The sequence below is a fragment of the Falco rusticolus genome, chromosome 13, assembly GCF_015220075.1.
Source record: "Falco rusticolus isolate bFalRus1 chromosome 13, bFalRus1.pri, whole genome shotgun sequence".
Lineage (NCBI taxonomy): Eukaryota > Metazoa > Chordata > Aves > Falconiformes > Falconidae > Falco > Falco rusticolus.
Window position 1 is genome coordinate 8,269,298 of NC_051199.1, and position 27,007 is coordinate 8,296,304.

At 38.6% G+C, this 27,007-nt stretch overlaps 1 protein-coding gene across 1 annotated transcript in view; it reads left to right on the top strand.

Moving 5' to 3' along the window:
* Positions 1 to 27,007, top strand: part of CLSTN2 (calsyntenin 2) — a 233,504-nt gene that overhangs the window by 193,267 nt on the left and 13,230 nt on the right. Inside the window, exons 8-13 of the mRNA XM_037407422.1 lie at positions 3,109 to 3,271; positions 17,510 to 17,676; positions 21,152 to 21,300; positions 22,711 to 22,934; positions 25,659 to 25,829; positions 26,472 to 26,617. Of these exons, the coding sequence (XP_037263319.1) occupies positions 3,109 to 3,271; positions 17,510 to 17,676; positions 21,152 to 21,300; positions 22,711 to 22,934; positions 25,659 to 25,829; positions 26,472 to 26,617 (1,020 nt within the window). The remainder of the gene's footprint in view (positions 1 to 3,108; positions 3,272 to 17,509; positions 17,677 to 21,151; positions 21,301 to 22,710; positions 22,935 to 25,658; positions 25,830 to 26,471; positions 26,618 to 27,007) is intronic.

The window sequence follows — 27,007 nt, forward strand, 5'->3', positions numbered from 1 at the left end:
GTTCTTATGTGTGCATGCCTAGCTCTGAGGTACAAAGCCATAAAAAGAGACATTTTGCAGACAATGTCTAGATTGCTAGAAACAAGTCTGTTTCTAGGCAGCATGTGCCTCTTGGACCAAAGTACTCTGGTTTCAGTCTGTTCCTAAGCATTCCAATATAAAACAGAAAAATCTCTGACATTCTTCATTTAGAAGATGTGAAGAGCTTTAATGCCTTGGGAAACTTACTTCATAACATTTATATTGAGTCTGTTTTCATCTATTTCATAAAAGCATATTCCAATGTAATGGCCTGTAATCAGCGCTAACGCTTCAAGCCAGTTAATTCACTGTGATTTGATTAATACATTTTAGAGGCAGACTGACACGATGGAGTGATTAGATGAACCTAGCCATCCAGCAATGTTTGAAAGCCAAGCTTACTCATCTGTAATTTTATCTCATTAGGATAGCTTTATAAATTAGATTTTTTTAAATGAAGTCATTACTTGATGTAAGTAAAATTTCTTTATTTGCCAAACTAGTATATTTTATAATTTTATTTTCATGGCTTCACTGCAATTGTATTACACTCCATTGCCACTGAGGAATGCTTGCAGGGAAAAAAAATGGCTTTCTATGTTAAGAAGGTGCAGAAGGTGTCTGAAATGGCAGCATAACAAATGACATATCACAATTATTCATTTCATTATTTTGTTGCCTGTGAAATGGCCAGGCATGAAACACTACCTGTCGCTGAGTGACGAGGATGTATTCCAGAGATTTTAACTAATTTTATTGCTTCCTTGTAGCATATTTGTTTTCACACTGGGACCCAATACAAAAATTGAAAGGTCTTTTGGTGAAATATACGTGTGTCTGTGTACCTAGGCTGTATTGAAATTGCATGACAATTAAGCACCTGACCAGCTTGGGTGCTTTTGAAATCTCAGGAAGCAACAAGCTGAGACTTTAACTACCTAAATTCCCTTTAAAATAAAACTTGATGTATTTATGTGTTGAAATTTAAGGAAATAATGCAAATGATGGTTTGAGGACTTCACCAAGCTGCCTATGCTTCTGCTATCTTATGTTACAGAATGTATACAAGAAATAAAGGTTAGCAAGTACTTTGTCTTGTGTGGACATCTGCAGTTGGACACGTGCATTTTGCTTGGAAGCTCTGAAGCCCAGTTGCTGGGGTCTTTGATTGTGATTTTGTGAAATTTTGTGTCTCCAGAAAGCATTTCTTTGAGAAATCTAACTGCCCTACTGGTCGGTCAATAGAGTAATCAGACTAGCTGCACATTGTCATGCTCTTTGTGTGTGTGATGTCCCAAAATGTCTGGGTTTGCTATACAGTGCTCTTGGTTGAATGTGAAGAGGGTTGTGTATTCATTTAATAGCACTTGGGGCATCCCAAGTTAGGCAGTTTAGGGCTGCAAACCAGAAGTACTCTGGAACAGTTCTCTGAAAAGTGTCAAGTATTACTGCCTATAGTTTTTGTCGTGCAATGTCTCTCAAGCTCAGGCACATCATTCATTTTGTTTTATATAAAATGTCTGACACAAGCGGTTGTGATGCACCACATTCTAATGATCAGGTCAGGAAACTTGGCAGGCTGTTTTTCCTTGAAAGGGAAGACTGTATAATACTATTTGTGATTGCTGTTCGTTCAATAAAGTTTTCAGTCTTCCAATTTATTTACTTTCAATTTTGGTTTCAGTTCATTTAACCTTCAGAAAACATTTGTGCTGTCTACTCCTTTACAAAAGGAAGGCTCTAGCAGCCCCTTGCTGCATTTATCTCTTGCTGTGGACCTATGATGTCTGCAGTAATAAATGTATCCGTTTGAATCAGAAGTGATTAAGTGCTTGTTGAAATGTCTTCTGGAACAAAACATTAGCTTTTGCTTTCAAAGGGCAGATATTGCAGCAGATAGCACTTAACCCGGCTAAGGACAAAATGTTATGTTTAAACATCACTTTTCTGCTTGCCTCTATGAAAGTGCGTATCTGCATTCAAGCACTTCCATTTCTTAATATATCAAAATAAGTATCTCTACAGAATTGAAAGTAGCATGATTGTAACTATTGCTTTATTTTTTAAAACAGCCCACCCATCCACAATTTGCTGTGATTTATTCCTTTGAACTTGTACATCTGAAGACAAAACAAAGGAAAAAAGCTTTAGGCAGGCATTGGTATTTAACTGCAATACTTCTGTCTTCAGAGGCACTGATTCATCTGGCTGTACATTTCTGAACTAAAACTGAATTTGGCCATCTTGCAGTAATGCCCATTTGTGCAGCTCAAAAATTCATATGAGATTTGACACTAATAGCGTCATCTTGAACGTACGTTCTAACTGTGGCCATTGCTTTTCAAAGCTGAGATATATATGAGTGAAACCATATAGATCCTCATTTTGCTGACTGTTGGGAAAAATCTCAAGGCCCAAAGATGTAACATGGAGAAGATTTGAGTTTCCTGCCCAAATCAGGTAGACAGACTACTTGTCCATCTGTGTGTATACAGCGCACAACAGAGATCCTTCTAGCGCAGTGGAGGTCCTGATGCATTGCATGGGACTTTCTGAGTGCTAATGCAAAAAGTTAAGAATGGCAATTGAATCAAATCATTGTTAATAACTCATCAATGTAGTGGTGAAGTGCTATGTATTTCCTTAATTTGAAACTAATAGGGATCCCCAGTAACTATGCAAATACATCCCAAGAATGCATGTCTGACATACAGTTTTGTATTCTCTAAAGTCAATATAGATATTAAGAAACTAATAATATGTATTAACAAATGTGAAAATACAGAGCAAACACAAAATACTCTGATCTTTCTATTTTATCTATATCTCATTTTCAAAGAGTGTGTTTTAAGATGCCTCTACTTACCAAAAATATTCTGCAAGTGTATGAGTATTTATCAATATTGTGTTAATTTTCATTAATTTTAGTAATGTATGAATTGCAAACGTGTTATTTTTTTTCTATGAGTGGAATTTGGAAACAATGGGAAACAATTTGGAAACAGAAAAAAAAAAAATGGACTATAAAAATCAGTCACCTGACAGTAAGTGTTAATTAAAATTTTTCTCTTGCATTCTGTCTTTCAGATTTGTGACAAGGAATGGCATTACTATGTTGTCAATGTTGAGTTTCCTGTTGTTACATTATACATGGATGGAACAACATACGAGCCTTACCTTGTGACCAATGACTGGCCTATCCACCCTTCACACATAGCCATGCAGCTGACAGTCGGTGCTTGTTGGCAAGGTAAGATGACAGCCAATAGTAGACTGTAGAATTATGAATTCAGACTAAAAAGAATCTTATTCGTGTCACTGATTGCATAGTAAATCAGTTACTAACAGGTTTATGGTATAAAATCAGAAGTAAATCCAGAGCTCATAATGAATCAATTCCAAGGATAAAATGGATGGGACATCAACAGTCTTTGCATTTCCACCATCTAAAGGATATATATTATTCTTTATATATATATATATATAAAGAATATTATACTGTGTTTAATACAGCTTGTGTATTCAACATGAAAGATTGCCTTCTTTATCCTTTGTCTTCACTTTTAATGGTTTCCCTTGTTCTCCAGCTTTAAGCAAACTCTCAAAATATTGTTCTAAAGAACTCCAGCTATCTCCTTTTAGTGTCTGCCTCAATTTTCTTTCATAACTCATGGCCTGATTCTGCATTCTTCACATGGGGGTATATATCACCAGTAATTCCACTAATTTTATCAATTTACTGTGTTATAGACCAGATGTTAAAGCAAGAGTAAAATAAAATCAAGTCACAACCCCAGAGCTCTACTTGTATGGGCATTTGCTTAAATATTAGTTTCTCCTGTTTTCTAACCTTTATAATCCTGTTGTTCTCTTTCTTTTTTCTGGTCCTTCTGCCACTCCTCCTTTTTCTGTTCTCTGCCTTAACCCTGAAGCAGTCCTCTTTTTCGGCTCATCTGCTCTTCTAAAGTTGTCTCCATTACTCTTCCATGTTGATTTTCTATTTATGCATTGAGTCTTGTTTTCACTTAAGACGAAGTATGAAGTGAAGCCAACTGTATAATTAAGAAAAAATACTTTGACCCAGATCATATTTCTTCCCCAATCTTTAATGCTGGCTCACTTTCGCTGTTATTACCTTCTTGCAAGTTTAATCTCTGCTCAATTACAACACATTATCTGCAAAATTTGGACATCTTATGCATGGCAGAGCTCTTCAGTGTAAATAGTATTGGAAGCCAATACAGCTGTTAGATCATGGGCACCCTGGGGTAAAGATCCAATCTTTACTTTGATGACAACATGCAGAATAAAGCCACACTAATTCTAAAAACAAGATTTGATAAGTTTTGAGTATTGATCACTGAGATAAGCATTATGATAGCCAGCTAACCAGCATGACACTAATCCCATGTCTTTGTAAAATTATAGACCTATTATTCTCTAACTGATAATTTACATGTGTAGGCTTCTGTCTCTGTAGGATGATCTTCAGTTCTATTGGAATTTTTCACTGCTGTTAAATATATAGCAGAACAAATTTAACTTTAAGGTGTTAATATTCTAAGGGAATGTTACTCATTTTTTAGCTAAAAATACCTATCAAAATCTTTAGAAACTGGAACTTTGGTTTAGCCAGTAGTTTACTGGGATGAACAGTTGACAGATACCAATTTGCTTTACATGAATTTTCTCTTTGTTTGATCTGTTGGGGTTTTTTTTTCTTGTGTAGTTTTGGTGCATATTTTAAAATCAGAATTCCAGAGTTAACAAATGCAGATGCCGTTCTTGAATGGAGTAAAATCAGTTCTTTCCAGACATGAGCAAATTCCATAGGGACTGTGAATAATCCTTGAGTGTTGCCTTCTGAAAAATCAGCATTTCTTAGTGGCCATACTAAAGAAATTTTATTTTAATCCCTTATTTCATGTTTATTTTTAGGTTCTTCTGTGTAGGTTTACATAAGTATCTTGGTGCATTATTTGTATTATTTCTGCCCCTTCTTTCTTTCATACATTGTGTTTTATCACTCTCTAATAGCAACCTTGGGGGGGGGGGGGGGTATGCACGCTCCTAAAAGTCTCAGTACTGGTGGGAATCCACTCCCCTCAGCCCTCACCTGAATCTCATGTTAATCATTGTGCAGATGCCAAGTTTTGAGAACCGTGGAGTAGTAGCTTTATCTATGGAACACGCACTCTGTAAGCAAGAGCTATGCCAGTTGTGCCACAGCGCTGCATCTGTGCATTTCATCTATCTCCAAGACAGCTGAATACAATAAGAATAGTCTTGTTTCCTTTGCATCTTTGTCTCTTTAACTCAAATTGTTAAGAGAAAGAATTATATAAGTTTTCAATAAATTTAGACAACAGACTAAATTTAGTATTTAGGATGCTAAACAAATACAAAGTTGCAGTTGTCGACAGTTTTAGCTTTGCCTTGAATAATTTGATGGCTCAATGAATATCATACAGGGTAAGCTTCTTTTTTGGTGAAACATCTGATTTAAACTACTGAAATTTTACCTACTGCTGCTGTCAGTATTTGCCACAAGATTATGTTTTAGCTATTTTAATTGTGTGAGAATTGGAGCTCATCAAAAAAAGAAAGCAATTTTCCATCTCATGAAAATGTCAAGGTTTAGCTAAGATGCCGTGCTAAAGAGTCTGATAAACTATCACTTGTTAGGAATAAGATGAACTTCTAATGCTTATATGAAATAAGATTTCAAGATACTGCTTTTGGCAAAGCTTATCTTTTGATAGCTTTGTTTTGATCATGTCGTACTATTTTAAATGAATGGTATGGAAAGTCACTTTGTTAATAAGATTCAGCACTCCAATCTGTTGAACTGTAATTATTAAACATATAAACCCAATCTATTCCATTCAAAATGTTAATTTTCAAAATTCCTATATTTCAAGAAAAAGTGGACTTATCAAACAAACAATTGGACTATAAATAGTTTCAGTAAAGCTGCTAACTGGGTCTACTTAGGGTAATACATTTTGGCCAGTAAGAATAGTCTAAACCTTTCATTTTCAAAACATTAGAAAACTGCTTTACAACCATGAATGATTTATTTTGTGAAAAATATGCAGTGATTTTGGTGTCGTAAGCCATTCAGGAGAGTCCTTGTTAAGAGAACATGAGGAGTTTATAGCTCTGGTTTGCTTAGACTATTTCCTCCCCTTTTTATCAAAACACTGGCAGAATAGGAACACAAATTCTAACCTCTTCCTTCAGACAGGACAAGACTTTTTTTTCTGTCTTTACTAAACCATTTTATAGTTCTGAGTCCACAGTATCCATTTATCAAAGTCAAGTTATTTGAAAAACAATCTCAACTCAGACAACTAAATGAACCAGAAGAAATAACATTCCTTTTTCTTACCACAGCAATTTGGATTTCCTCAGCAGAAAGTAAGTAATCATGACTGTGGGGCAGCTTAAAAACTGATGGGGAGCAGGAAGAGTGTATTTAGAGGGCAAAGCAAAAAATCGAGAACAAGAATAATTGTAAAGTACTCTGTTAGCACTTAATAGGAAAATCTGCTACTGCTCTAAAGGATTTACCCTTTCATATATGACAATTTTCAGTCTGATCTGGAAAGTGGGAATCGTTCTGCTGTTTCTCGAGGAATCTGAGAATCCTCCAGGTTATGAGACAAGTGACTCTTGCAGCTCTGGTCTTTTCGTCACTTACACTGGTACTTAGGTTAGGTAACAAATATTATGCTTGCAGCTCCTTGTCTTTCTCAGAGGTATGTCATGAAAGAGTCTCGGGCACAGAAAGAGGATTCTTTTCTTTGAAATTAATATTTTCTGTTATTAATATTTCAATTCCAGAGTAACTCTTTCCTGACTTTTATAGCCTTCTTTATAGCACCCATTATGAAAAGTTAGGTTAGTTTTTATTTCTACCTTCAGCTGCTCAAGTGAAATATAAAAGCAGTTTAAGTTTGGTGCTGTTCTCCTGAATCTAACATGAAAACAAACCAAATGTGTAATCTCTCAGGTTTACACAATAAATTTAAACTTTAGCTTATGATATGCTTGCTGTCCCATTTGCATCAAACCAGTTACTTTTTTTTAAATGACATCAGCATTCCAGTTGTGATGGGCAAGTCTCTCCTACATCTTTACCTTTTCCTTGGCAGTGTAAAAAGCATGCCTAATTTGTTTGTTTTATGCAATATTTCTTTAAATAATGTGAGTGAAGTGCTAGGACCCCTAAAAGGAGGAAAAAATAGCCTTTTCCTTAAGAGCAGTGTCTTGTCTAGGGGGCAAGAAGGTGCTGGAGGCAGAAGTTAGGGTCCCCATTTGTAGATGGCAGCCTGGAGACAAGCAGAGTGCAGATGGCTGAAAGCACAGAGCCAGGCTTTAAGGGTGGTGGGAGCGAAGGTTCCTAGGGTCTGTCAGGCACTGGGTGAAGTTTACTGCAACCCAGGATGTGACTCCGTTACCTAAACCCAAGCCTGGGGGAGTTTCCAGCTTTAATGACACATCGGGCATGAGGAAAGTTGTATTAAAAAACCTCCTTTTTATGTTTTGTTCTGGCATAATCAATATTTATTTTCTCTCCTTAAAATTATGTATTCTGCATGTTACTCTCCTATAATCTTCCTTTTTTAATTTAAAAATCTTGCTTGTTTCTTCAGGGAGCTCATTGATTTAGTGTCCTATCACAATGGTTAGCATATAGTTAAATGTATTTTAATTTGTATAGTTCATGCTTAACACTGCTATACTTGGAGGGGTGGGGGTAGTTTATTTGAGGGTGGAAGATAAAGAATTGTCTTTAGATTAAACTGTTTGTGTTGACTCAGTTACATGTGACCCCAGAGCAGTGACAGCTGGAGAGGGGAGCTTCCTAATCTGTTGCAGCCTATCTCTAGCAAAGTGCCAGGCTTAGGGCATGGCAAAGCCTAACTCACTTTTTAGCTATGATTCAGTGATGCTAGGCCTGCCAAAAGGTGATACCGACTGCAGAACTAGGCGAGCTGGACTCCTAGTGAACTGAGGGTGGGAATGAACAGTTCAGGGTACTGGTACAGCTGTTCCTGAAATAAGACCTCTATGTACCCTGGTTAAAGTTTGACAGCTTTCTCTGCAGGTACATAGGGGTTAAGGATATAACTTAATTTTATCTTCTTTAAAAGGTTTTTTTTTTGTTCACATCAGTGGTCTCACACATGATTGTCAAGGGTGGGATCTTGATGTGGTTGTGGCTATTTAGGTCAAAAGCTCTTCTGTCTCTAATGGTGAAAGAAGTTTTGACAAAAAAAATTACTCTTTCTCAAGGGTGTCTAAAGGAAACAAATTACTTGCTTGTATGTGTACTTCCCAGCACAAAAGAGACCCCAAAGAAAACATGTGGGAGGTGTCACCCTGGCACTGTCTGTTAACCCCTCCCTCCCTGAATGGGTGTTAGAAGCAGGCACGGTCCATTGGGACAGCAGAGAGCTTCTGAAGGCTCAACTCCGGCTCTCATTTCAATCTCTTCTCTAGCAATAAGAATACTCTAACTTTGCCCTTCCCGCTCAAGATTCTCAAGAGCATTCCAGACAATAAAGAGGTAACACAGTTCCGCAGCAAGGAAGCAGAATTAACCTTACTCTCTGAGGGTAAAGTGCAGTATCGAGAGTAGGTGATTTTTCCTCTGGTCACTTAAAAAAAAATACATCACAGCAAGAATAGAATCAAACTTCCTGATGAAGAACAAAATTGTTCTTATTCTGCCTTTTAGCTTTTGCAGTCCTGTTCATTCTCCTAAGCAATACAAACAAATTAAGGTTACCTTATCCTGGAGCTGCACTTTCTGGGAGCTTACCTTCGTAAGCACTCCTCTGAGTTCATTATTTTTGATTCAGTTTATCCGAGGACATAGCAAATAGACCCTTTTACAGAGTGAGAAATCTCTTCCATTAAACCAAGGTTTATAGGTTCCCACTCTCATCCCTTTATTGCTGAATATTCCGTGGTGAGGGGAGCTACAAAATTTGGTAGCCTAATCATTGTTTGTACCACAGACTGCAAACAGATTTCCTCCAAGTTTGTCTGAAAAGATAAGGTCTTTAGTTCATACTCTTTCCCTCCTAAAATGGCTTCTTTATGTATCATTCCTAAAATCCTGTCAGGAAAGTAGTGACACAAGTTAATGACTTGTCACAAGGTTATATTGTATCTTACCATGACTGTAAGTCATTATTTCTAATGATGCCACCCATTCTGGAGTGCTGGAGCTTCACAGTGTAATTACGCTGGCCTCATTGTACAGAGGAAGGTCTTCAGGAGAAGCCTGTCAAGAGGCAAACTTCTTTGTCATGAATATAGCAGAAGGCTATTGTAGTTCCTGTTTTCTAAGGAATTTCTGATTTCTATTTTTCTTTTGTATTCTGTCATTTTCCTCTTTCCTTAACCTAGGCTGGAGACCAATTTTTTTTTGTAGAGTACCTCTGTGAAATAACCTTATTGACCTTACATGTCAGCACTCTGGTGGCATATCAATCACAAATTACAGTCAGAGAACCAACTTAGTAGTCAAGGCAAGAAGAACAGTAAGAGTTAAAAGTTGGAGAGGGATCAGATCACTGAGAGACAAATACACTGTGGGCAGTGGTAGTAGTGCCAGGCTGTATCACTCAAGCTTGGACTTCCCCCAGAAATAAAGATATTCAACAGCTAAAGATTAACCCCTGCTGTACGTTCTAACATCAGTGGATCGTGCCTTGGTGGCTGACGTAGCTTGCACCACCCTGAGGCCTCAGTGGAGTGACAGAACCAAACAAATAAATGCAAGACTACCTGGGTAGATTTCAATATGTTGTGATGCTGAATATCTCTATACTAATGCTTCTCTTAGTGCAGCAGTGTTCTCTGTCTCTTGCCCTTCTTATCAAAAACAAGATGGAGCAGATTTCAATGCACTTCACAGATCTTTCCTGGGATTTTCATGGAAGGTTAGTTTAGGAGGGAGGGCGTTTTCTTGGAGAGCTGCATTTGCATTCAGATCCGTCACTAATTCAGCATAGGTACATGTCCCTTCTTTAATTGAATTCCTGCACTGGGGACTATGCACCAGCACAAATGTTATTTGGAGAATAGGAATATAGTTTTTTTGGGCAACATTAACATCACTTGGACTGCAATTTACTCTAAGATATAGAAGATTGTAACATTTTTCTGTGATTGTCATAATTTCCCACAGTTCCCCTAGTAATAACAAAAATGTATGGGTTTAATTGTGAGAGATTATATAGAGCGTTTTTCTTATTTTGAGAAAAATTATCTTATGTAGTGTAAGTTATATCATGCTTTTGATCTATGGATCTATTGCACAGAGATAGATTAGTATACGTAGCCCTTACTGTTCTGTGTATTTGTCTTATTTAAAATAATGCTTTAAAGCCTAAAGTTGTCTGTCTGAGGTCACCAGGTTATGGTATCGACCAAGAGCAGGGGCAAACTTACATAGTGCCATGTTTGATGAGTGATTTTCTGAGTAATTTTTGTCTGAAAAAAAAATACTACATTTTTTTTGTGCTGAGAAGGTCTGGGAGTATAAAAGCTGGAGCCACTAATTGGGACTACTCCTGAAATGTATGTTAGGCTGTTTAACAGCCAATCTGCTTGTCAGGGTATTAAACTTAGCTCCCTAAACTGCCATAATAAAAAGATCAGATAAATTTAGGGGCTTGGACCTGAGGACTTCAGAGCCGGAATGTCTTGCAGCTGCTTCCAGATTCACTTCAATCTTTATGTTGGGACCCTGAATAATCGATCACTCCTTAATTATCTGGCTCAGTATAACCAGAGTCTATAATGTCTCAAAAGAATCACATCTCAGTTGGAAATTCTCTTGATTAATCATTTTCAGTGAAAAGCTCGTTCTGCTTAGACTGCCCTGATAATTACTGGCTCGTTATTAGGGTACAGCAAAAGGTCTAAAAGAAGATCTGTGAACTCAATAAAGTCACTTGTTTTGACAAAAAGGCATGATTGTTCTCTGAAGATTGGTAAGCAGCACTTTACATCTCTGAATTCAAAACAATACAAATGTAAAATTCAGTGGTAATCAAATTCTGCCATATTTTATATCAACCCAACATGAAATTAAAAAAAAAAAAAAAAAAAAGCCATGAACCAAAACCAAACTCAAAATGGTGTCGTGGAAATAGGCTCTGCTTCATTAATGGATACGCCTTAACCCTATGAATTCTGAAGCCTGAGAATCTTCAGTTTCCTCTGGACCCTACAACACTATATCTAACAGAACCTCCTCATGGCTGGGATCAGGTGGTGTTTGCTAGATGACAGTCCTTAACCCCCCTAAATTACCATTCATCTGAGAGATTCTAGCTGTTTACAGGAGGTGATGTGTGTACTAGAAGCATTTGTTGTCCATGTGTACAGGGGAGTCACCCTGACTGATCTGCCCACAAATAGGACAGGCATCTGCCACATGCTCATCTAAAATTCAGTAGGTTAATTCTACATTTGACCTGTTGTGTTTGAGATTTCAGGCACCAGCGGTAACTGTGCGTGTGACTATTTAGGAATATGCCAAACACTGGTATAGTAAGGTCTTGCTTTCTTTGGCAGCTTGATCGCTCCCTCCAAGGCGAGGGCTGCTGTGGGGTGCAGCGTACTGTCTCCTCGTGTGTGGGCCCTCCACTGACTTGTGCTCCCTGCTCCAGGGTGCTGTGGTGCTGGGCTTGGTGTGGTCACCAGCTGCGAAGAGCGCAGGAGGAAGGTGACTCTCAGCAGTCAGAGGCTTCCTGCTTAGGCGAGGGAACACCCTGACCCTGGCTAGGAGGTGCCCCTGCCTAGCCCTACCCCTCAGCTGCAACTCAGATCATTGGACATTAGGAGACCCTGATAATTCTAGTTATCTAGATTATTCCACTAGCAGCATGCGCTTTATTTTTGCAGCCTGTTCAAAGCCCTGTGCCTATTTTATATCTCAGCTGCCTCTTTCTCAGAACTGTGTCTGCTAAATCTCAGATCCCCTATCTCAGAACCCAAGTATCTGCTAAAATAGTTTTACCTGGTGGGAAGCCCAGCAGGCCAGACCCAGACCCTTCCTCTGTACGTTTCGGTGTCAGTGCGTGCGCTGCACTTGTTCATCTGCGCTAGCATTTGTGCTTAGCAGAAAAAAGAAAGTAACTCAGACTTTATCAAGGTGACCGTGGGTAAAGTTCTGGTGGGAGGGACCCCACCTCCCCTAGTGCCCAGGCTGCCCCACTTGCTCTGCATTGATAGAGTTCCAGGCAGAAGAAGTCAGAACTGGCATAGAAGAATCCCAGTCTAGAAAATCGTTATTATTTTAGCAGGTGAAAACTGTGGTGCATAGTACTTTGAAAATGACTAAGAAGTGAACAGCATTATAGTGAATAATTATGTATACCAACAGTTCCTCTGGATGCCTCCCGCAGTCTGTTGACACCATCTTCCCGTTATGAGGATAGGATTAACGCCAAAAAAGCAACATCCATCCTCCTGTATCTGCCAGACTTTGAGTGTGGATGCGCATGCTGGGTTGAGCGGAAAAGGCAACACACAATTTTATCATCAAGGTGTGAATAACATTGTGGCCTGTGTTGCCTCACAACTGTGATGGTGACCACAACATTTACATTTAAGGAAGGGAAAGAAAACAGTAACTTCAAAAATTTGCCATGCAAGGGTCTGTAATGAAAGTAAGTAACGTTGTTCTCTAGTGTTGTTTCCATCTTTTTTGTGTTACAGACTCAACCTAATTCCCTGACAGTAGGGAAGGTTCTGTTTTCTTTTGATGGTCACATCATTCAGCGAAGTCTTAACTAACTGACTATCTCCCAAGAGTTGGCACTCACAGTGTATTAATCCACAGTAATCAGTAAAGGTAGAGCTGAGTTACACAACACGTAACACAGCTGAGAAGTAAGTTTTCATGTTCTCTTTGGTCTTGATGCTACAACATTGTGGAGTTGAGCTGTATCGCACTTGTAAGAAAGGGCAAAAAGACCCTGACAGCAAAAAATCTCATGAAACTTGCGGAAGCAATCTAGGTTAGCTGGGTGGCCTGACCTCTGGATAGAAACTGGCCGATGCTGTGTTACAGAACACTTTCTCCCTGCACCATGACATTGGAAAGTAGAAGAAATTTTATGACACTTGGATTACCTCAAGATCATCACCGGTGAAGCTCCACTTTGTTCTCTGAATTGTTGATCCAGAGGCTTATGTAATTGATTTAGGTCTTCTTCTTTATCTTAACAATATTGTTGCTTAGGCTCGGTTTGGCAGAACCAAAAGTTAAGTTCAAATTGTTTTAAAGGAGAAAGAGCTGTTGGGAGTACTTACGCATTTTCCTCAGTTGTTTCCTAGCCTGTGGTAATTTCGGTGGTGAGTCACATTCAGACAGTGGAGCTAAGCATTCCTCCTGCCCAGTGAAGCCAGTGGCTCTGAGCTGCCTATAGCTGCGTGTGGCGCTCACAGGCATGGTATGTATCATGCTCGGGGTCAAAGGATCTCTATTTGAAAAGATCTGTATTTAGAAGAATTTGGATAATATTCTGTAAAAAAAAGTTACTATCAGCATTAGTTGTAATTGCACACTGTGCCTTAACATGATCCAGAAATACCATTTCTGGATTACATATATTTATACTCATCTCATTTTGGGAGCTAAGAATTTTAGAGTGACGAGGACTTGGAGATTAGCCATCCTTGGCTATATTTGCACCCACTGAGAAGCTGAGGTCAAATACTTTAAGAATATTAGATTGCAGAAGCAAAAGGAGAGACAGCATTCAAACATACTAATATAGTAGAACGAAGCATGAACAAAATATTGATGCAGGCAGGAGTAAAACAGCCAATTGCTGAGGATTCTCAATTTATTCTGACAATATTTTCTTCTTACATTTTTGAGGATTTATTCCCAGTAATCCTTTTTATCGAAAGTTAGAATACAGGATTGTAGCAGATTGGCTTTAGGCGATTCCTTCCATTTTAGTGAAAGTTTTGGTTTTCGCTTCCCAATTTTATTGCATTGGATTTTTTCCATTTGCAATCTAATAATTACTGGCAATTGAAACACACCAGCAAGCTAACATACCCCACTGAGCTGAGAAGATTCCGAAATGCTGAGGTATAAGAATATCAAAATGTCAACATGCTGCAAACGCAAGCTGTGATAAGAGTCAGATATAATGACTTCTGCTCACCTTTGAGGATAAAATTGGCAGGTATATAATTTTGTCTTTAACTCTGGTAAAAGGTGCTTATGGAAGGCTTATTTAGCAGTCCTTTTTCTAATGAAGGGCGAGCTAGTATTCTCTCTTTAAGTTCTCATGTTTTTCCACGTGGAAAAAGCTAGTATTCTCACTGCCCTGGATTACCAAGCATGTCCTATGTAAAACACTTATAATATTGAGAGTAACTCTAGGTTATGGTGAGTGCTTCAGATAATAGCAGGAGTTCCAGGAAAAGCAACAGGAATTATTATAGTCTGCAGTGTTAGTTAAAAGATGTAAAGAAAAGGCCTTGTTCAGCCTGGCGAAGGAAAAGGGAAGACATAGCCATATTTTGACAGCTCATATTCACCGTTAGAAATAAACTTCCAACTCTGAGGATCAGCGGTCATTAGAGTGTATTCCTTGGGGAGCTTCTGTCTTCAGAAGAGTTTAGGACAGCTCAGGCAGTTCTCAAGAATGGATGAAGTACGGCGGTTCTTGCCTTGGGGGTAGGGGACAGACTGTATCATCCCTCAATGCCCCTTCAGACTCTGCTATCAGTTGTTCTAGTGCAGTTGGCCCAAACCCGGATCACCCTGCCGTAACCATGGGCATAGCTTTGCAGATTCTCTCTACTGACATAATACGAGACTAGCTAGCCCCAGCTATTTTTCACTCACGTTTTGTAGAAATACTTGCTTTTTTTACATAGCAGTTGATAGCTTCTCCAGAACAAAGATTACATCACCTCATTTACAGTCCGAATTGATCTATACATCTGCAGAAAACCCAACCTTAGTCCTGTGAACAAGTAGATAAGCCTGTTCTTCATTACTGCTTTTATAGTGCCTGTATTTGCAGTTGTAAAAGCTTATTCCTGGAAACAGTCATATTCTCTTCCGTGCTTTTGTTAGTAGTTGGGTAGATGACTTACGAGACAGATGACTTTAAACAAGAATCATCCATCTCTACGGTGGTGGCAACTTCTTGTACACCAGCATTTTTTTGAAGTGGGGCTTGGGTACAGTGAATAGTCTGTATATTCAGTACGGTTTACGCGCAATTACTGTGTCATTGTAAATGACCTAGCAAAGTAACTGTGAGTGCTTTGTCAATGACACCAGAGAAGAACTAGTCCAAAGTGAAAGAACAACCAACACCAACAACAAAAAAATCCAAACCTGAAATTCCTGTTCATAGATATAAGCACTAGTCATGTTGCTTTGTAGCTTGCTTCAGTGAGTTTACCATGCTTGTTTGTCAGGCATAGCCACAGTGCTCGGTTTATTCTAGCTTCTTGTCTAGTCCTTTATACATTTTAATGACCTAGTTTCCCATTTAAATACATTAGCTTATCGGAGGCTGCTGCTTATTTTGCATCTCCTTAGAGCTCAAGATCTACTGGCAGATTTACTGTAGGTTTCTAAGTTTCAAAGCTCCAGGATTCGTGTTGGTGTTTGAGCCTTGGAACTTGGTGTCTTCAGAATTCTGTTAGGGCTATAAGAATTTGAAGCATCACAGCACAATTTATTTCTATTATTCTTCTGTAAGTTCTTATCTGGTTTTCTCTCTTTGTCTCCTTTATTTTGGGACAGGTATGGTTTACATTTTATTAATTTGGCTTACCTTTTTCTGTCCAGATATATTGCTGCTGTATTAGTAGCAACAAGCACTTTCAAAGACAATGTAAACAGATAAATATAACATCATTTTTTTTCTGAAAAGTCAATCTCTCCGTAATGCACTATTTATTTACCAATTAATTGTCTTGGTAAGTATCAGAAAGGCCAAAATTACAACATAAACTAATCCTGCACCTTAGCAGTTGCATATGTGAAATTCTCTATGAAGCCTCACAATAATTCTACCCAGAGGAAATTTACTGTAGAATGGACAAAAGAATGAAAGAGTGGAAAAGAATAATCTCTCTTTGGGGTGAAAAGAGAGGCAGTTTGTGCTGCCATCTTAACAAAAAAGAACAAAACCTGTCTACTATGAAGAAACAGCCTGCTTAGACAGGCTTTTCTCTCAGTACACCAGTGTTATTTTCTTCACTATAAAAAATAACTTGAGTCTTCTTCATAGTGCTCATACTGCACAGACTAGAAGTGATGTTTTTCAGGCTTTTAGGTAGCAACAGCAGCCTAAAGAAAATTTACCACTTCATCCCTATCCTAACCCCAGTTCTCACACACATCTTCAAGTTAAAGTTCAAGCTTGAGCTAGCCTGTCTGGCAGAAATAGGTTCTTTGACACTAAGGCTGCAAACACAGTAGAGATGAGTCATCTACCAATTACAACAGCTTATCAACTGCTAATCCAATTAGTCTGCTTGGCCTCACTGTTGCCTGGCTCTCCTAAATTCTCTCAGGCTCAAGGTAGGCAGTAATTCACATGCACTGATATAGCTAACACTTGCAGGAAAGACAAGCTCTAAAAATCCTCCTAGAGGAGGATGAGTAAATCACTAAATATCTCAGGAGTAATTTAGATGCTATGATCACTGGTGCAAGCAGTATGTAATCACATTTTATTGACAGCTCCTAAAGATCAGTCTTCCTTTGAAGCTGCCTGGAGTGAAACTGAATAGAGCGTAGCTAGAGGGCCTAATGACCTGATGTCACACCAAATGAGCTGCTTTGGGCTAAAAGGGAAGTGCTAAAAGCCCTTTAGCATAGTGCTGTGCCTGGGTCTGCATTCACTGCTGTGAATTTACACCATATCCTTAGAGCCAGCCCTTTGTAGGGAGCGTGGCACTTCGCTTACGCAGAGCCATGTTTCTTAGCACATCTAAGAGCTTCATGTGGTATGAGGTTTTTTGGAGGAGAAAGACAAAAGCTGTGTAAGCAATCTTGTAATGGTAAAGCTTGCAAATCATTTCTGTATAAATAGACATTGGACTTTAAACTTTTTTTTTAAATTTGTGTTTGAGCACTTCAATAATCTCATCAACTCATTTTTAAAAATGCTGTGTTTCCTTGGGCAAAGGTTTCGGAACCAATGTTTCATTCACAGTATGTTATCACAGCTTTATAAACACCTGAATACAATGCTGGTAAAACACTGACAAGAATCTTAAAGACAGGCTGCTACTGGTGCCACCCAGCAACCCACAAAGCGATTCTATTTATCACAATAAATGGTATCTCAACTAGACTTGGCTAAAATGGATATAAATACTTTTAAATGTGTTAAAACATCAAGTGAGTTATTAGATGTGTGGGTTTTGTATTGGTATCAATAATCATTTTCTATTCTCTTTCCTGCAGGAGGTGAAGTCACCAAGCCCAGATTTGCACAGTATTTCCATGGCAGCCTGGCCAGTCTTACTATCCGGCCAGGCAAAATTGAGAGTCAGAAAGTGATTTCCTGTTTGCAGGCCTGCAAGGAAGGTCTGGATATTAATTCTCTCGAGAGTCTTGGCCAAGGAATAAAGGTGAGCGATGAACTGACATCATCTTTGATAAAAATTTAGAGCTGATTTATGAAGTGGAGAGCCCAAGGTAGAGTACACACAGTACAAATGTACTCCCAGAAGCAATGTAATTTCCCATAAAGTCATGCAAAGGAAAAGCAGAACAGTAGAAAGGCTGTGACACTGCAAAGAAAAATGTTTCCATTATTGCAAAACTAGATGCTCAGAAAGTAAAGCACTGCTGGTATTTCAGAATCCTTAAGAATTGCCAGGTTGTGTTCTCATGCTTATTTTGGCAGTTTTACAGAAATAGAGATGATTCCAAAGAATTACTGAATTTTGATCTCAAGTAGCTTTAAAGCAATGGAAAGCATAAGTGCAGTATCTTTCATCTAGAGGTAATGCCAAAAGTTCCAGTGCAATACTATTGAAAAATTCAAAGTTTATTCCAAGAGGAAAACATTATGGGATGTGAAAATTGGACAATAAGAAACCCCACTAAATTAAAGAAATTAAATTTTACATTTGCATATAAATCATTATCCATCTTCTTTATGCATATGACTATCTTTACTGATATTGTAACACTTTTTCTAAGACTGAAGAACAGCAGACAGAGGGAAATCCAGTTTCAATTGGCATAGTGACCAGACTGCTTTGCATTCATTAAGACAAATTCTGTTCTTTTGGATACATGTGTAGGATCATGACTATAAATTCTATGATGCTTACATGAGATCTGTTGTCAGTTTCCCTTTACTGATACTGTTACTAGATAACTGGTGTTTGTCTGCCTAATGCGTAAGCACAACTGTTAAGCTGTTTCCCAGCACAGAAATTGCAATACCATCTTCCAGAGGAGCTGAGCTTCAAATTCAGGCTGGGAGATACTTTGGCTGCAGACTATGCACCCTGTGAAACTGCACAGGTGCTTCTTTAGCGTGTAGGTTTTCAGCGTGGTGGAGGATGGTGCTGCAACACTTACCTGGAGTATGCAGTGGAAATGCCATGTACTACATTTTATTAGCTAAATCTTCTCATTGTAAAGATAGAAAACTGACCTGAAATACACTCAAATGTCTGGCTAGGTGATAAGTTGCAGTGGTGTAGTATAACCAATATGTTTTCTGGAAACAAGGGTAAAAATGAAAATTAGAAGTGCAAAGGTAAGGAGGAATTTTGCTAGCTCTAGCTTTTACCTATGAGCAAAACACCCCAAAGAAATGTTTTTTCTTCATTCTGCCAAGGATATCGTTAAGAATTTCACATTGTTGCTTCTCCCAGCAAAATGACACACACAAGAGTAAAAGCTATTTTTAAAATACTATGCATACAAAGAGCAGGCAGGGTTTTCTGGAACGCAAGTGTATGTCTACCAGTAAGTTCTTTGCTGGGATTTTACATGAATTAGAGCAGTGTACACTTGGTCCATGGTACTTAAAAGCACAGTAATTCCACCCCTATTGTCACACTCTGAAACTTGACAATATTGAAGAAGTCTTGTTTCACAGCCTTGGAAAAATCCATTATACCACCCGCTGCTGCTCCAGTGTGGGTGATTGTCTTCCTTACTGTACTGGCAATTCAGTGGGGAAAATTAAGATGAGGGAATGTTTTCTGCCTTTTCTTTCTTTCACCAAACTTCAGAACATTTTCGTTTTCCGAAATACAGATGAGGCGTAAAGTTTTTTTAAAGTTGCTGTTTTCATTTTTACTTCCTCAGCAAGCTCAACAGTCAGTGCAACAGCAGGAGGCAAAAATGAAAGGAGCAGTAGGAGAGAGGTTGTGGTAGAGTTCCCTACTGGGGCTGACAGAAAGAAGCTCAGGTGAAAGCGGAACAGTTGGCACCTGACTTTGAACAGGAGATTAACAAGGAGAAAAGGTTTCAGGTGTCAAAAATAAACATACCTGATCTCAGACAAGCATGCGTGACAGCTGCACAGATGAATAGGTTCTGTGTGGCTATTTACACGGCACTTCACAGATTCAGTGTTGGCAAACTGATGTTGGAAGGTGTTTCTGCTGGGTGCTTTGGACTCATGAAGCTTCATCCTTTAGTCACCTAAAAGAGCAATGCAGCTGTAATAGCGTCTGTCACAGTAGTGTTGGACTTTTTTTTGTCTTCAGCCTAATTTTCAGATATCTGTAACAGCTCTCAGAAACACTGTCTAAATCGTCACTATTTTTAGCTCTTTTTTTAATGAGAAAGACAAAAATGGCTCAGACTAAGGCTTTCTCCAGTCCCTTTGGCAGCATTCCAGCTGTTCTGGCAGCTGAGCTATTAACTGGCCAACTAGAGTCTCTGTTTGCTAATTTTATCCTCTACTACTGCTAGCTTACAGAAAGGAAAAAGAAGTGTATGCAGGCTATGACTCACGTTAGTCCTCCTCTTTCTCTGTTAAAAAATACCTTTTGGTGTGTTATGACCTTCCTGCACAAGCTTCAAACCCAGTCCTCCGTGTTCTGTTCAACAGAGGACCCTGTGCTTCATTTTGTTCTTCACAGCCTGTTTGCTCTTTTGCTTTTTAACCCTTCTCTTTATAAAAAAAGTATAGACAACCATTGTCTGTATATAATAGAACACGTTTGTATAATCAGTGTCCAACTTTGGGAAGGGATTGCATGTGAGAGAAGGGTGCGTTTCTTTGTGGTTTGTGCTGACAACAGTAAGTACAAAATCAAGGGGGTTAATCTGGTTTTCTCTGCAATGCAGATGGTTTGCTGAACAAAATAACTGACAAAAAAATGGAAACAGGATGAATTATGATGAAGATAAAATCAATCATTTGTTATGTGAATATAGTAGCAAAGTTCCATGGTCAGCAAGACTTACGTGTTCAATGCAATGGACTAGAGAAGGATCAGGGCTACAAGAATAGCCATTGACTTTGAAAGGTTTGTTGGCTCAAATGGGCAGCTGGCTTTGTACAAGTAGCAGCTCCATCTTAAATCATGACACCCTTATTGATCATGAGGCAGAGCAAGGCGAATCCCCTTTATTGTGTCTGATGTTAATGAAGACATAGGAGGCAAATGTTGTAATTGTTTTGTTCATTCATGTTGAAATATATCTCAGAAAGACAGCCCAGGGTAAAAAACAACCAGAAAGTCTGGTTTAAGCCAGTATTTTTATATGGAGGATGTGTTTAACCTAAAAAAATTACATAGTAACAGTAATGATGACTAAGTTAAGGTTTGTTAAGTCCACAGCTGCAGAAATAGTATCAGCAAAGTTGGTAAGGCTAGGCAAATCGGAATTAGTTTACTATAAAATTAATTATAACAGTAGTTATTCAGAATATGAAATAGGTGACTGATACAAGTATATGTTTTAGAAAACATCATGTGGGTTTAGCAAAAAGAAACTGCTAAGAATTTTTTTTTTTTCTTAAATGATTAGAATTTAAATTTAGGTCTGTGCAACATTCCTTAAAAATATCTTATTTTTTACTCCGTACCTGCTACCTGAAATACTAACTATATGCATTTCCTCTAGTATCACTTCAACCCTTCCCAGTCAGTCCTTGTCATGGAAGGAGATGACATTGAGAATATAAATCAAGCTCTCCGAAAGGTCTCATACATCAACTCTAGACAGTTTCCTACTGCAGGTGTACGACGTCTCACAGTCTCATCTAAAGTCCAGTAAGTTATACTTCAGCTGAACTGATTAGATTAGGAATATCTTTAATGAATATTTTTTTCTTTGGGCGTGTAAAAAGAAGAATTTTGGCTAAATTATACCACTAAATCATACTGTTATATAATTGAGCATAAAGGATGAATTTAATTTACTTTTATGCTGATTTACATTGTGGTTTTCTTTTGATGTTGTCCTTTTAAGAAACTTTTCTTGCTAATGTAATTTACTTGCTTTCTGTTTCTAGTTTGAAGTATACAGTCTGGACTGAACAGCACTTGGATTTATTGCATTCTTATTTTACTGTTAATTTTAAAAAGTTTTAGTTTCTTCTGGGATAGCTAAAGCCATGACTTTTTATAGTAGGCCTGTTACATCTAACAGATGCCATATCTGCAAGAACAGTATTTGTAGCTATGCTTGAAATAGTCTTTGACTGTATCCTTATATGGCTGCCACCACTGCAGTACTGGTGTTGGGTGTTAAACAGAAATCCGGGTCCTTCCATTTTCATGCAACGATAGAGAACCTGCAGAATAATGTTTACAGTTCTGCATAGTCAAAGAGCCGTCTGCCACTCCTGAGCTCCCCTAGGGTATGTTACACAGTGCAGCGAAAGCAGATCTTTAGGGTGAAAATAGCATCAGTTCTACAAACATTCGTCTACTGCACCTACCGTTCTTACTCAGTACTAGGCTTAGGCTAGTGCTGTGGGCTCACACGCTGTGTCGGGAGAGCAGCTTCCGATGTAGTTTCACTGGAAGCAGTCCAGTCTGCACACTCCCGGGCTGACCCAAGCCTTGTGCCAAGTTGAGGTAAGGTAGAGTTTGTCAGGAAATTAATTTCCAAAGCACAGTGATGATTCAGATGAAAATGCTAATATAGGCCCCTTTTGTCCCCAGTAAATACTGGGAGGGGTGCCAGAATGACTTTGTGATGGCTCCAATTGAAATGGGTATTTAAACCCTGTTGTTCCCACATAACATATTATATTTGTTAAGTACCATTTTGAGAATTTAATGTCAGGTTTACAAAAGCCAGTTGTTACCATTTAATTAATTTTAGGTTTTTTAACCATTCACCACTTTGTTAAATGTCAATTAAACATCCAAATATTAATCTCATAGTGACCTTCCTAAAGACTGAGCTTGTCACAAATCTGTTTGCTAAGCCGTCCCTACATAATTTCAGTAGTTGTGAATGTGGGAGGGGGTGGCAGGAACACAGCTAATACTGTCACTGCTGGCCTACGTACATAGTGCTGCAGATGCATGTCCTTACGTGTGGCAGTGTCACAGTATGGAATAGACAATACAAAAGACGAGACCCATCAGGTGGGCTTTGGGCAGTGCAAGTGTCATGCACCTCTGATGTGTAATGTGTTACATGCAGTTAATGAATAATATATTTTTCAGATGTTTTGGTGAAGATGTCTGCATTAGTATCCCAGATATAGATGCGTATGTAATGGTGTTTCAGGCCAATGAGCCCAAGATTACAATAAGTGGGATGGACCACTTTGCTAGACCAGCTGCACAGTTTGAAAGTGAAAGAGGTGTTGTTTTGTTACCCGACATCAGGATTGTCAGCACAGTCACTAAAAGGGAGCATCCGGTGGACTTAAAAGAACATGACAGAGGTTTGTGCATTTCTTTTAAATATTATTACTTACTCTGTAACATGACCTTTCACATTTTTTTGAAGGATAGTGCAAACAAGTTACACAAAGAAGTCGCTTCACCCAGGTTAATTTAGGCAATGTCAGACAGCAGTAATACTGTAGTGAAGACATTCAGTTAAACACATTGAAAAAACATGTTGAATAGTGGTAGATCAGTATGTGCTCCCAAAAAAGTGCCATTTCCATTTAGTGTCTTTCCTACCTCAGAATAATTCCTTTGCACTCTTTAAATATTCTGTTGAATAACGTATTTTCATTAGAATCTCTCTATTTGTAACAGTATTTTGTTAATTGTACTAATACTGTGGAAAGTAGCAATTGACTAATGGTTGGAGGTTTAGGCTGTTCTTATGTTTCCAGCTCTGCTACTGATTTGTGGGTGATACTTTAGAAAGTAATCTTGTGCCTCGGTTTCCCATATATATAATGTAAATGTAATAATTTGCAAAGATTCTTTTCAATTATGGTGACAGTTTAATGCTGAACAGTGTCTGTATCAGTATTTGACACTAGATGAATGTTCAGAAACATAAATACAGTTTAAAAGAATTTGCTATAAAGGAATCTTTCTTTTTGGATGTTTGCGTGCAAGTTAAATAAAAAGCCTAGTAACCTGGGGAATCATTCTAAACAATATTTGTTGGGCTAGAATAAGCAGCAACTAGATGCACATCTCTTGGAAAGATAAAATCACTAATGATGTGCATGTGTAGGGGCATGGACTCCCTGAAGCCACACTCTGTAATAATCCTGGTCATCACTTGCCTGAAACGGCATCTGTCCTCTGAAGGCTGGAAGGTGTATTATATCATAATATCAGCTGCATACAATTGCAGTATGAAAAAAAAAAAATCTTGCATAGAAAAGAGTGATCATTATCCATGACACGATGCATGTGTGATACTCCATGTCCCTAGATGTTATGACATCTTCAAAACCACACAGTGAATTAGGAACTACTGCCATACAGTTTAGTTCATAAATTTAAACTATCCCATTTTTTCCCAATACAATTATTGACATAATTACTGTTGTAACATCTTATAGCCTAAAGAGCCAGAGTCTCTCCTTGAAAACAGCAGCAATCCTTACACTACTGTTTAATTCCTTGAAAGTCAGGCATCTCCTAATGTGCCATCTCTTATTTATTTCCACTAGGAGTGGTTAAATGGATAGATAGTAATTGGCTTTGGGAATAATTGTGTTTTGCACAAAGTCATTGAATTCTAAGTCTCAATTCCTTCATTACAAGCTTGAATCATCATTTCTGTCAGCCCAGATAATATCTAAGCAAAGACAGCTTAAATCTTGACCTATATCTACCAATAGCCATTTTTCCACTTACTTGGAATTTACCATCATGTCTGTAGCAGAGATGCACGTGGCAAGGCTGAGGGCTGGTTTAGTCACTGTGTGTTGTCCAGTCACAGGACGGGTTAGGTCTGTCTCTCATCAAAAGCAGATCAGGCAGTTGCTACCAGCATGACTACGGCTCTGAGGCCTTATTTACCATGCAGAGGGCACCTGGAATGCCGACATGTCGCTGCCGGCCCTGCCTCAGCAGAGAAATCAGTGGGATCCTGCCAACAGCTAAAATTGCTGCTGCTGCCTCCCCTGTTTGCCCAACACTGAGAGACAGAGCAGCAAAGCTGACCAGGTCAGGCTTTTCCAGGCTCTGCAGGCGAGCTCTCGCTGGTCTCTCGTGGCTTCCCATGAAAGAGTCCAACTCATCGGTCTTAGCTGGTGAGCGAAGTGTTCAGATTTGCCTATCCTGCAAATCTGAGTTGGGTCTGCATGTTTTGGTAAATCAGAGCTATACCTAGAGTTTAGATACCCAAATTCACTGGACCAGGAGTTGGGAATCTAGGTCATGAGACTTTTCTCTTTGTGCCTGCCTTCCCCATACGCCCTCTAAAATGAAATTCAAAGAGTGAGCACTAAGTTGCAGGATCGGAGTCTCTGTGTCTATGGTACTCTCAGGGAGCTGGTTAAGCAGTCTTGCCAGACACTCTATGCTAAGTTGACCAGAGAATTAAAACATTAAATTAACGTGCTCTCTTTTCCCAGTGACAGAATTATTGGGTTTTTAAATGTACATATTGAAGGGTAGTCAGTTAACAACTCAGTTTCTCCCAGTCACACAACACAGGATCTTGCCATTTATGTAATACCAGGTTCTTCAGTAGATGGCCATGATCTTGGTAATGCAAATCCTTTATGGGCCATAGAGTAACTGAGACAATCGTCCAAGCATAGGTATGTTTGACATGTATTTTTCCAGTCTGTTTTTTCTTGAGAAAAGAAAGAACGTGTGATACCAACCTGGTATCAATACAGCATTGAAAACCAGATTTTTTTATATGAATTTATTTCCAGGATAAAATTTAAATTCTCGACTTCCAGTACTGTTCTTGAATGCTTTTTATTACAAAGCAATATATTTTCTATCTATCTCACTAGGTATTTGTAGGTCTTCATCATCATAACAACTGAACAGGCAAGATTCTTCTCTTTTGATTTGCTTGAAGTATGCTGTATTTAATATCAGCAAAAAACAACTCAGCCATCTTTGCAAAAATTGAAAGCCCTGATGCAAAGCACATAAAATCACTGAGCTGTTCTACAGTCATTTATCTTAGTTCCTTTCTTCTTTTTTTCATGGTGTATGCCATGTGTTCACAGCCAATAAGCCAGTGGTATTAGAGGAAACGCTCCACACCTTGGATTTCTGTGATATTTTGGTCATTGGAGCAGAACTAGATCCTGAACAAGAGTGTTTAGAACTAGATCATGTGGAGCTTCAAGGAAAACATCTAGATGCCACAAATTCCACAGCAGGATATTCAATCTATGGTATGTTCATGGACTTTGCTTTCCTTTATTTCCTCCCACCAACAATTACGTTATGGGAATGAAAGGACTAATTTGAAAGAAATTAGGCAGAAATCTGTGATGTACTAGTTTTAAAATATTCTAGAGGAGACTGAGTCTCAAAAGGCATAGTCACTTCTTATCTCTGGGTGTGCTGTGTTTATCCGTTGGAATACAGCACAGCTTTGTCCTGATCTCAGCAGCCCTCCTGCTGCTCCTCAAATAAGGAAAATAGGAACACTGCTTTTTATTTTTCTTTAAATGCGGGGGTTCTTGTGGACCATCACAGTGGAATGTGGGAATGAGGGGATTCCTCAGTGTTCCTGCACAGTGCTGGTAACTCACTGGCCGATTTTTGATTACTAAACAATTTATTCTAAATCTTTGCTGTTGTATTTGGTACTTTCCATTAAGGACCTACACTAATTTCCAAAAAATATTTTCACATAATGTAGCGTCAGCCAGAGGCTTGACAGAGAATAGGGAATATTTGATGCACTGCCATTTTCAGACCATTCTGCCAAATTTTCTATTTTCTGTGAACATGTGATTTCTCCTGTACTGCATGGAGCATTTGCTGCGTAACATGTCCTTGAGATTATTACTGCTCTACCACCATTTCAGGTGTGGACAGCATGTACAACTACGAACAGGTACTTCGGCAGATTCGATATCGTAACTGGTACACTTCTGCCACCTTTGACAGAAAGTTCAGAGTCAAGTGCTCAGAGCTCAATGGACGTTACACTAGCAATGAATTTAACTTGGAGGTAAGCAATCATTTAGTCAAGTTGTCTTTTCCAATGATGAGGCTAAGCACTAGCCTTACATTCAGCAACACTGAGTTTTCTTTAAAACATGTAAAATGATTGACACACTCCGGTAACTAACCAAATAGAGGAAAAATTCTAAGTTACATTTGAATAGGAAGTTGAGTTCTCCTGTGGGTATTTCTCAATGTGGGTGTCTCTATTCTGCTGTGTATATAATGAGATGACCCTTCTCTTGAACTTTGCTAACACAGAGAATTACTGCTGTTCAAACAGGGTGGGGGCTAAGGTTATCATCATTGTTTTTCCATGATGTAAAATCTCCTACGTGTCTTTATGAAGATTTATACACCAGCTAGAAAGTAAATCCTTACAGCCTCGTTATTTTCC